The sequence below is a fragment of the Dicentrarchus labrax genome, unplaced genomic scaffold (genome assembly GCF_905237075.1).
Source record: "Dicentrarchus labrax unplaced genomic scaffold, dlabrax2021, whole genome shotgun sequence".
Taxonomy (NCBI): domain Eukaryota; kingdom Metazoa; phylum Chordata; class Actinopteri; family Moronidae; genus Dicentrarchus; species Dicentrarchus labrax.
The window spans coordinates 7901314-7913706 of record NW_026136719.1 but is presented as its reverse complement, the minus strand read 5'-3'; the positions used below and the strand labels follow the sequence as shown (position 1 = coordinate 7913706).

Below are 12393 nucleotides of genomic sequence, written 5' to 3'. Positions count from 1 at the left end.
TTCCCTCACTATTTCTGAGGATTTCAATTAAGTAGTGAGGCAAGGAGGCGAGAGAGCTGGCTGCTGGGTAATGAGCGTGGATCACTGAGGGGCCTGTGTGACAGGTGACGGGGCTGCTTAGAGGAGACCGGATGTTGATGGTCAGGTCAGCTCTGTCTTACCGTGGCCTGCTGCTTCTCCGCTCTCTCATTTGCCTCATCCAGCTGCTTCTGCAAGGCTGCCTGGAGGGACTTCATCTCCTCTCTGTCAAGTGAGAGGGAAGTGAGAAACACTGTTAGCACATCCTCCTCGCACTCTCAGAGCCCTCCACTGCTCGGCCACAGAATGGCTTTCTTAAATATACCACTGTTGAGAGGCATTTTGCACAGAAACTGATTTGCTTACAGCAATTTCACTCTATTATCTTCTTAACTTCTGTTGAAAAAATAAAAAGAAGAGCAGTTCACATGGTTTGTCATCTGTTATATTGAATTAAATCAAGTTCATGCCGTTGAGCTGCGTGAATATATTTAAATGTAAGTGATTTTTTGAAGTTGATTTAATCACATAGATCTAATTATGCAAAGCAGTTTTTACACAAATATGTTAAATAAATACTTTTAGTGAATTGTTTTTCAGAAATTCAAGAATCAAGAAACACATGTTTTATTTATGGAAATGTCTTTTTAACATACAATTTTGATTTACCTTTCCACCTTAGGAATAAATGATGCCATAATTACAACATTAACATTAACACCTCATTGGCTATGCAATTAGAGGGTGAATGACAAGATATTGCCAAGATATGCTTTTGTTTCCTTGTTCAAACCTTGTTAGCACATTCACACATTTAAATGGATTAATTTTATCCCCCTTTGTTACTATGGTGTCAAAAAATATTTGTTTTCTTCAAGCTCAAAAACAATGTAACATTTATTTCTTAATGTTTTATGCTTCCCTGTTTGAATTTAAAAGTTTAACTACAGCTAATTTTTCTGGCGGCTGGTTATCCCTAAGATAATGCACATTTTTCACACACTAGGACAAATAATATAAAAGCACAATATTCGGGGTCAATAAAGAAATGTTTAAAGAAAACACAGTGTGTAGTATTCATTATGTTGTATTATGTAGTATCCTGTGAGCATTTGGAACGCTCCGCACTTATTTTATGCATGCTGTATGAAGATTGGTGCTGCATTCACTATGCATTTAACATATATGTTAATGCATTAAAAAGCAATGGGCATTTCAGTACCGTTTGATGCTCCTGTGCACAGATAACAGCAATGCACACTGAATTATGAATCAAGTGGGCAAGTGATGTGGGTCAGCGGTTTCAAAAACGCTTGTAGAAATCACATAACAAGGCAGCCCAAATAAATTAGAGGTAACAGTTTATTTACAGCTTCCAAGCATGGCTCTAAGTTTAAAAGTATATGACGTGGTCATAGTCGGCAAGTGGTGTAGTCAAGCGGCAGTATCTTTGAAAGCAATACGGCAAAGCTCAATGTTTGTGTGGAAAGCATCTCACTGCTCGACAGCCATATACTCTTATATTTTATATGCCAGTGGTCTTGTCTCTTGGCATAAGTTCAGCCTAGCAAACATTTTTCTTCACAGTGAACCAGCCAACCACCACTGCTTTGGCATTTCATTTATATTCCCATCTCCTGCATCCAAGACTTGGAAACATTTTGTACAAACAAGATCAAAACTGCCCAAACTGACATAAAAGGACACAGTAAATGTTAGATTGACATACTTCAAAAACAAAGAGAGGAGAGCATATGACAAGTAAGTAAAAATAGGTTGACAGCAGGTTAAATCACAGCTGAATTCATTGTTACTATTTTGAAACCTTAAAATGTTACATTTTACTGTCTGTAACTGATCTGTTGGTAAACATTTTTTGCATTACAGTTTGTAGCTAAATTATTTTCAGAAAGCAATCTAATCGCTGTTAAGAGTTGTCAAAAATAAATGACTTGCAATGAATCACCTGTCTGCATCTGCCATGATGGAGTCAGCTAGTAATCATACTCGGCAGACATGGAACTCCAAAGGTGGATTAATAACACTGAAAAAATTGTGTCTCACAAATGCTAGCTAGGTAACACTGAGCCAAGCTGCTGCTTTATGGTTTTTAGCTTGATGACATGTGAGAGCTGCCATGGACTGGTGATAGGCTATTGATTGGCTATCAAGATACTGCACACAGGAGAGTGGACTTCAATCAGGCTGACATTTCAGAAAGTATGAAGGCCACAAATGACTCCTAATCATTAAAAGTCTCATTACACACAACGTTAATCAGATAATCCAAACTGGTGAAGCACTGTGTGTAAACACTTTTTCCAAACGCTTGCAAAAAGATAAAGCACTAAATCAGAGATGCTTGATGTTTTATTTTAAAAAAAGGACACAGGCGCATTTTTTTCCAAGATACAAGATGGTTTTATGGATTATGATTATATTGGCTTGTATAAGCAAACTGGGCAACATCTTATAATAAAAAAGCATCAATAATAGTGTATGAGGGATAATTTAAATGCCTTGAAAGCTTATTTTCTCAATTGGCCTCTCTGTTATAAGTGATGTGATCCAATGTGAACACATCATTTTCTGCCAATGATACAAAAGTTTGGGTTATTTCACATTTTAGATTTGTTACGCAGTGGGAGCCATAAATGTTTTTCCACATCTGTACTAATAAACTAATACTACTGTATTAAAATGTTTTCAATTCAATTAAAACAAATCTAATACTCAGGAACATGAGACTCTCCTAGAGACTCTAATTTAATGATTCTATAGGTGCATGTGATGCCAGTTTTAATTATATAAACTTAATGACAAATTCCATTTTGTCTTTTGGCATGGCAGACGACTCAAAATATTGCAATACCCATCAGCTTTGGCCACTGTTGCTATGGTGAAGAAGCCAGTAAATGAATTGCATGAATGCAAAACTCTTGTTGTTGTTGAATTTGTAAATAAAACATGGCACCATAGTTACTGAATTCATCCATAACTAATTCAGAATCCAAAAGATAATTGATTTAAGGTGCTAATTGTATTGTCAGTATTCTCAGTACCATAATCTTTAGCTTCCGCCAGCCGTTAGTGGCGCATGTAACCGAATTTTAAGCTCTGTGGGTTGTTTTGTGACCTTGGAGCTGCCGTTAACGTTTAGCCTGTTAAACGTTAACGTTAAAAGTTTTTATATATCAAGGGTTTCACCTTCGACTTTTTATTAAAGAACCAGATATTTTCTGACACATTTGTTAATCTTTTGTGCTGATGATTTAACCGGGAGAAAATCCAACCTATAGAGGAACTCCATCTCTGTGTCATGTAACATTGTCCATGGGACAAAGGAATGGGACTTTAGGATCCAAGGCTGCCCAAAATAGCTTTCACAGGATGTATTAATTATAATGTAATGTTTATGTGATGATGACTGTGATGGTGGTGATGTTCAGAAAACATCACGTCTTTGATTTTATTAATTCATCAGCCCTTACTAATGGGTATTATAAATTCCTAATCTACATTAGTAAGCAGCACAGTACTGTTGGTAACTCATGTCATTCGTGATGCCTCACTTTACCTCTGTTTGTGGCTGAGCTCCAGAATCCTCTGCACATCCTTCTTGGCCACTGAGTCATCATTTTTCAGTGACTAAAAGAGAACAGAAGACACAGTTTTTCCAGGAAAGACACATATTTGCATATTACATGATGAACTCCAAAATGAGAATTATATTGTACTGTATACACTTTCCTAGAACTGCATAGTGAATGTTTCAAAATGTACCCAGGTTTTCAAGGTTGCAAGTCCCTTCAAGCAACAGTTAAAAGCTTCAGTTTTAACTATGGAAGTCATGCAGAAATTAAATGCAGAATGCTGAAATGAAATGTCAAAAGCACCAGAATCATAAAATAACTGAGGTGAATATTTTAAAATTATGCAGCAGATGTAAAATGTTGTTGATGCCCCAAAGAATTATATAGCCTATAACAATCTGGTGATCAGTGTCTTCTAAAGATCCTAATGAGGGTACAGGCAAGCGCACAGATTGGGTTCTACCAGCGCCTAAGCACTTGCCTGATGGGTAATTATGGATTAGTCAGGCCTCTGATTGCCCTACAAGCCCTCAAAGATATTTTTTATTTGTTATGAGCTGAACTGAAATTTCCAGACTTGTAAGAAAATGTGGACTCAAAGGGAGTGATAGCTTCTCTTTAAATGGTGCTTGAAGGTAATATCTGTGGCAATTAAGACAACATGTCTATAAACCCTGTTTAACAGAAGAGATGTTTCTCTCTCCTCCCCAGTCCCCTGACTTCCCTTCATATACATTTGTGTTGAGGAGCAAGAATAGTTAAAGGAGCCAACAGCAGTTCTTGACAATAGAGAAGCTAATGTTAAGTTTAAACTGTGTGGTTAGAAAAACTGCTTGGAATGGTACATTATTAGCACAATTACCTCAGTTTTTTTATTCTCTCTGGTGATATTCAGTGATTTGTATCATCTGTCATAGAGCCACGACTTAAATGGCTACTTTTCTACTCCCTTCTGCATCATTGTCCACAAAAACAGATGATAAAAGCTTAGGCCGCACATTTTTACAAGCCTTGTTTTGTCATCTGAAAATGGGCTTAGTGTAGCAAAAAAGTTTACAGTTTGGGTGCCAGAAATCTTCAAATACACATTCTGGCCATTTTCCAAAGCAGATCATAGACTAGTAGATAGAGATACTGTAAGTATTCAACAAGCTGACAGAGCTGAGCTGTGAGTTTCCATTCATTATGCTGTCCTGAAATTTAAGCTGTGATTGAAGCATGCTTGAAATATATAGTCTATCACACTAATCACCATACAGATATAGTATTTGTCCTTATTTGTTTGTTTTGTATTTATTTTAGCTACATGATTGTAGTGTTTTGATTAATTGACAGAGTCTTGAAATATTATTTTCTTTGTGAGTTCAATCGCTAAAAAGAAGGTCAGTATGAAAGATATAAAACATATTCATAAACAAGAACATCTAACAACAACAAGCGGTGAGTAACAAAGTCTCAAGTACAGATTTGAGATACTGGAGATTTGTGTGCAACTTTTTTCTCTACCTCAATTACTTTGTGCCATAAAGCAACCTATTTAATTTCACACCAAACTTGGCCCAGTGTTACGCACTGTAAAATGCAATGAAGAGGCTTCTGTAGTTATAAAAACGTCATGTAACATTTTATGTCAAAACTAAAAGAACAAAATGTTCATTGGATCACAAGTAACTGCCATTCACACATATTACTGTGCTATGTACAATTTTTTTTTATTTTAAGTCGTATAAACTGATGGACTGCATAAGATCACTGACAAGACAGACTTGCGACCTCTACATGATGGGTCTACAGTCCTTTATATGTCCCCACAGCTTATATGTGATTATGACATTACATTTAGACTACAAAACAGTTACTTTTAACATATACGCACATGTCACATGAGGTTATTTTTCAAAGTACAATCCAAATTGTTGCCAGAGCCCACAGTTAGGTGCGGGGCAAAAAAACTCCTATTCTTGTACTAACTGCTTCACAAGATCTCACCCGGGAGCCGCTGCCAAGAATAAATTCCCCATCACACAAAGCTTAATTATGAGGCCCGCTGACCTCCACCTATGGGCAACTCGTTAAAACTATAAGCACTTGCTCCATCAAATCATTCCAAAAATACTAAATGCTTCTCCCTGTTGACTTGATTCTCTTTTAAAAGTTGATGATTTTTATGTAGATGATGTTTTCCCCCTGAAGAACAGATTTATTCTACAGCACACTATTCCAAATCTAACCCAACCTCTGCCCTGCCCAGTATGCTGGCGCAGGGCCCAGGGCGAAGATAGATGCCAACCTAGCTAGCCTGCAGTGAATAGACATCAAAGCCTGCCCTGGGGATAATGATAGCCAGACTACATGAGCTTTTTCCAGACACATGGGATATATCGTGCAACAAACACACACACATGCAGGAAAAGTGTGCATACGAATTGTTTGATTATTGATTTTCTGACAATTCTATTGGCCTACAAAAGTTGCCTGAAGCTTAAAAACATCAACTCCCTGCAAAGAGGAAACCACTACTCAGATTGCAGCTTTGGAAGCGCTGCACAGAAAAGGCAGGGCATCTGGCACCCAAGGTCTAAATGTCCAAGAGGGAGGCATGTTTTGCAAGATCATTGTGGCATACACTAATGCGACTGAAAAATACTAAATGATTTAAATATCTGAATGTATAATTGGGTTTCTGTTCATTTCTTGTCGTTGCCAAGAGCTATAATGAAGTTGACCTAAACTGACTGGTGGGAAGTGATGTGCAGTATCTGGCACTGAGATAATTGTGTTTTTTATGAAATGCTTATAGAATTATAATAACTACAGTATAATAAGGTACTTTTTTTTTTTCAAATGTCCGAGACCAGTATTTGGCAGAACCAACGGATACCTCCCTTTGCAACAGGGATAATAATCCTCATTATCATCCACCCAAAGTTGTCTTATGAACCTATTTTTTATTCTTACTTTATGCAAAATCACCCTCAGTGTAGGAGTGTTGGTATATATTTTAGAATATTTGTTTTCATGCTAAATTTAATTAAGACAAAAATCTTTTTAAACTTTTCAGCACACATATGCATGCAAAGTGGAGTTTGAGTGTATACAAACAGGTCTTTAAATCACAATACACTGCATTTTTGATAGAACAATCAGAAACCTGCATGGACATCTCGTTGGAGCCACAGGTTTGTTTATGCTCAGGTTTGAAAAGAGCCATTACAATATTTCAGGATAAATGTGTGCCAATGCTTAATGAGAAATGCAATTAAAGACACAATTTATTACAACCGGGGTTTTATTTTTGTAGCTCAAACCATCAGTTATGATAACATTGTTTTTTCCAAGATGACATAGTTACAAAAGAGGTCTTCTGTTTATCTAATTTGAAAACCAACATTTTAAACATTTGAAATTGCACTATGTATATTATTTACTCTATTGGTCTGTTGTCTAACACCCTACCATATAAATAAAGTTATTTTAATTTGATTTGAACTTACTGCATGTAAAGAAGCTGACAGTTTTGTCAGTTTATTCAACAGCTTTCATAGATGTGAAACTGAAAGTAAGTGGACCAGTAATGGTGCTAATTATCATTCATTCATTGTAAACCATGAGCTCAGATTGAAGTTGAAACAAAAGGTTGGTCTGTAAACTGTGATGGATGTTCAACAGTTTGAGTTATAATTTTACTCACAGCCTTTGTTTCTTCCTCTAAATAAATGTAACTAACCTGGGACTTTCTTTTCAACCTGTATTATTGAGTCTGTTGCCCCATTAGACCTATTTTTGGTTCCTGTGTTTCCAGAACTTCACAATTAATTTGGCGAGTACAGTGTTATCATGACTGATAAAACCAAGGGTCAGAGATTTGAAAATAAATCCCAAATTGCAATAACCTGTAATTTTCCCTTAAGCAGATTGCAGTTAAAGGCTTTGGAAATAGCAGTGTTCAAATATTTTTGAATTGATGGTCCTGTCAATCTTTCCTATTTTATCTTCCTTTTTTCTTTTTCTCTGAAGCTCTTTGTAACGACTGTTTTCATTAGGGCTAAAAGAATTTGCTCACTACTAAATGATCTGCTTTTCCATCTCTGCATTATTTATTCAGCAGCTGCATTTCCAGTAACACGTCACATACATAACAATGGGTGGGCTCACCAAATTGAAAAACATTTGCACATTAATATTTAATATCAGTGAGTTGTTGTACAGCAGATTGATTGAAAAATAAGTGAGAAGAGTCATGGGGTGCTCAGTCATCAAATGGCTGAAAATAAAGACTGAAATATTACCTCCAGCCCAGAACTCATAGCCAACAAAGCCTTCTAACATTGCTGTATATTTCCAAAAGAAACAGTAACATTTCCAACCTGAAGGTTGCCTTTTATGCTGTCCAGCTCCTTTGATGTCTTGGAGAGCTGGTGCAGGATGCTGCTTCGTTCACTGAAGACTTCCTTTAGCTTCTTTTCCAGCCCATCGTAGCTTTGTCTGTGGAGAGAATGAGAGAGTGAGATTTCACTATTAAATGTCTGCCACTGGCTGAGAGAAGTCACTCTTTATTGGCACCCTTGGGAGAAAGAGGTGTTTTAAACTGGATTAAAAGCACCATCGTTAAAGCTAAAGGGTAGAGCAATAGGGGAGAAAACTAATATCTACTCAGCACAGTCCCTGGATGAATAAAAGAGAAAAAAAAACTTCTATTCCTTTCAATCAACCAATTTAGTGAAGACTTGTTTTACAGAGATAGGTCTTTTGACCAGAGGTATGCCCCTGCATCTCTATTTAAATATTCATGTAGTCCATCCAATTATTAAGGGAGAAATTCTACAGGGCACATTTGTCAAATGCTGTTTTTCTCTGAACTCCTACTGAATGGCACTGCAGAGGTCTTTTTGTCATTTATTACTGAGCATCCAGAGAGGCAGATATTACTTCACAGCATGTTTGCATGAACTATAGCCATTATAAAGATGTTCTATATTACTGTGACTGACGGACTGTAATCCTCATCGAGTGATGTACTGAAGAAATGGGCACAAAGGCGATCTGGGTTTGAGGTTGAGGGACCATAAGTGAACAGACTCAAAGGGAGTATAAGCCCAGGAGTCAACTAAAGATAGCCTATATAGTGCCTCCAAAGTTAACAACTTGATTTCCTTTTTTACAGAGACAACAATACAACTTTTTTTTCAGACCAAATACAAGTACAGGTACTTAAATATTAGTACTTGCCAATACTGAGTACCGACATGAGTGATTAATAATACCATCTCAGTTCTACCAAAGACTTTCATCAGATGTTCTTCACGTTCTGACAATAACAAATTAAATTGCTAATGTAAAATATTGCCAAACTGCTGACATTGCTTCTCCTCAACCCACCTGCTAAACTAAAGAGAGGTTACATAATTTCATGCTGCCATAAAGGTGTATTAGGTGTGGCATCAGAGTAGTTTTTTTATTACGAGTACATGAGCACAGTATTGGACCTAATACTGGTATCTGTAATCCCTAGTTACAAGCATTCCCCTCCACCACCTGACACAAATCTAAAAACTGAAAAATCAATTTTTTCTTTAATATCCTTGTTACTGACTCAAGGACAACAACAACCCTTCTGGGAGGTGTTTAAAATCTATTATATCTGAATGTGGTTACACTGCTAATAAAAGAGCCTTGAGGCCCTGCATTTCTCCTAAACCCCATAAATCTGATTACTTTGATGAACCTTTGAGTCTTCTAATTGTAATTTTTTATCATAGCACAAAATACCCCATCCACAGTTCTCTTCTGCAGATAGCAGGAAAACGGCATGTAATAAGGGGAGGTCATGTACGTGTCATAAGGTAATCTTAAGAATAGAAATGGACCTGTGTATGGAGGAGAGCTGATTTTCTTATGCAAGGTTTTTCCGGAGAGAGGTCATTGAATAAAATGGTCCTGCCCCACCCTGCCTTGCTCTGTGATCCTCACTTGCCCCATTGCTTTGCAACTAGGCTAATGCAGAAGAAAACTCATTTAACAACAAAATTGTTATCTGGGACTGACAAAATAAACATCCAAAGAGTTGCACAAAGAATAAACCAATTTCACTCTTCAACAGCCAGCATACTATTATACGTGAAATAATTTGAGAATGATGTATTGAGGTTAATAATACACACAACTGCAGAGTATGAGTTGAACAAGCTGTAGTAGGTTTAAATTCAAACTAGTAATCAATACATACAGTAAAAAGTTTTTCATAAACACTTTATATATGACTATATATAAAACTTGTGAAACACATTGGTTAAGGTTAGGGAAAGATTGTGGTTCAGCTAGAACCTTAACCAAGTGCTGTGAGTGGCTAAACTTAACCACAGGCATACTGTACGGAAATTAGTGCAAATTATGTGTTGTTTGTAAGAATTTATTGTGACTTTATAGATATTTAAATTAAATATTTTATTATTACAATGATCAAAACCTGAAATTTGGGCGGCATCATGTTTGCTCTTACAAATTAGTAGTATATACATATAATATAGGAGACAGGGTTGATTAAGAGGAAAACTCAACCAAAGCTTAAAATCTGGGTTATGAGTAAAGAAATAATCACAACCCCAGAAAACACCAACATAGCTTGTTAAGAGATATTTACTTTTTTCTTCACAACAAATTTGAAAAAAGATCAAAAGAATTCTCTCTGCTTACTTCCTTATATAATCAGAAACTCCAAATGACAGCAACAGCTTCGAGCAACGCATATGCACTTGATAAAGCTGAATAATTCCTTGCTAAATACTTGCTGGTAGTCACAAAATCTCTCACTTACGTCCCCTTTTACATGAATCCCTTTTCATAGGAGAATCTGGTTGACCATTTTGCTACTGAAGATGAAATAAATAAATAGAAAATAGAAATGCTCATGGATGGAGCCAAATACTGCCACATTATTCTCAATCCCCGGCTTCGTTTCAGCCTGGGCCCTCTTCCAAAAACCCTGCACACCCCATGTCATGGATCCTAGCAGCAGATCATACACAATAACACATAAATCACTAATAGAAAAGCAACACCTGGGAAATAAATAAATAACACAGCATACTGAATCCCACACATGACTTGCCACCATATGGCATTGGCGGGAAATTTATTGCAGGTTCATGCAAGGGAAGATGGGGTGAGAGATTCCTCCCTGTCTGCCATATTATTCATTACCCAATGGAATAGGCCCTTGGGTATCTGAGAAATGAATAAGACCTATAATTTGAGGCCCACTGACACAGAAACATGTATATCACAAGGTTCTTAGATAAAGTCTGGATTTTTTTCTACCTAGTCCACTATAAATTGCTCATTACAACAAACAAATGGTAACAGTTGCATGATTGCACCATGACCCCCCAAGAGTTCAGTGTTCTAGCAGCCTCCTTCCAAACAAAGATCCCCTTTTTTCAAAACAGAGGACAGTGATAATGAGGAGCAGAATGCCTGACAAAAAGGCTTATGATCAGAAATGGCACCACCAGGCACATGGCCATAAAGCAGTGGTGATGAGATAATGAAATCCTTCATTTCAGACATCTGCAGTCTGAAATCAGTCCCTGGCTGTCTTCATGAAACTCATCAAACTCCCTAGACTGAGGGGGAGGCATCATTTATTGGATCCGATTATTGTCCACAAATATTTCTTTACCCTTGGAGTCACAGCAGGTCTCGGAGTTATATGAGGCTGACCCTGCAGTGGGAAATAGAACTGCTGAAGCTAAAGGAAACGCCACTGAACACCACAGTCAACATCCAAGCAATAGCTCAATGAAAGAAACCAAGGCCTCACAGAGAGAGCTGCAGGAGCTCATGGTCCATTGTTGACGGAGGCTAACCTGTAAATACTGTTACAGTGTAGATATAGTCATACATAAGTGCAGCTTTATTGGACAGCATTGTGACACATGTACAACTACTTAAATGTACTACTATACTTACTACTGAAACATATGTCCACTCATTATGTCCATATCACTTGTGACGCTAGAGGACGTTTAAAAACACAAGTTTCACCATTTGTTTCACATTAACTAAATTTTTTCTCAAAATAGTAATATGTAAAAAGGCAAACAATAACACCATAACAACCATGCAGCTAACAAGTTGAAGGTGCTGGAGAAGAGCAGAGAGCAACCAATAATAAACTGACAGCAGTGTGATTTTCATTAAAAAGCTAAAAGACTTATTTTCAATCTATTCCCAGGATCCACTGGAATCATCCAATAGTCACATCTGCATGATTGTACAATCTTTTGGCATACATCTAGCAACCATACAACCACCCCGAAACTGATTGATGTACCGTACTGTAAACTGGCAGTGTTGCTATACCTACATCCTTTTGTCCATCATTATTTATGCATTTTTCCATCTCTTTGCTGCTTTGTTATACTTTTAATTTGCTGTTAGGGCATGTATGAAACTGGGGTATCAGTCCTCTGCCCGTGTTCTCTTGATCCTGAATAATATAAAAACCGACTCGATAACAATGACAAAAAGATGGCTCCACATTTGTAGAGACCAGTAAAAACTTAACACAAGGACACAGAGGATATCATCCACTGTGTTCTGCTGGCAATTAGCTGCAGTAAAATAATCATAGAGGAGTTCAGTGTGTAAGCAGGTTGAGTAATCTGACGCCTCCCCCTCCCCAACATGAACCCTCACTGCTATTTTTGGAAAATTTGCAGGAGATAGTCGGCGGTTCAGACAAGGACAAATTAAAGGATTTCCCTGGGCTCATTGTCTTTGG

The 12393-nt window shown here is 37.2% G+C and overlaps 1 protein-coding gene across 2 annotated transcripts in view; it reads right to left on the bottom strand.

Annotated features, from left to right (window-relative positions):
• luzp2 (leucine zipper protein 2) overlaps positions 1 to 12393 on the bottom strand; it is a 145280-nt gene that overhangs the window by 67656 nt on the left and 65231 nt on the right. For both annotated transcript variants that reach the window (XM_051378945.1, XM_051378944.1), the window contains exons 2-4: positions 7979 to 8096; positions 3596 to 3666; positions 162 to 243 (exon numbers count right to left, since the gene is read on the bottom strand). In XM_051378945.1, the coding sequence (XP_051234905.1) occupies positions 162 to 243; positions 3596 to 3666; positions 7979 to 8096 (271 nt within the window). The remainder of the gene's footprint in view (positions 1 to 161; positions 244 to 3595; positions 3667 to 7978; positions 8097 to 12393) is intronic.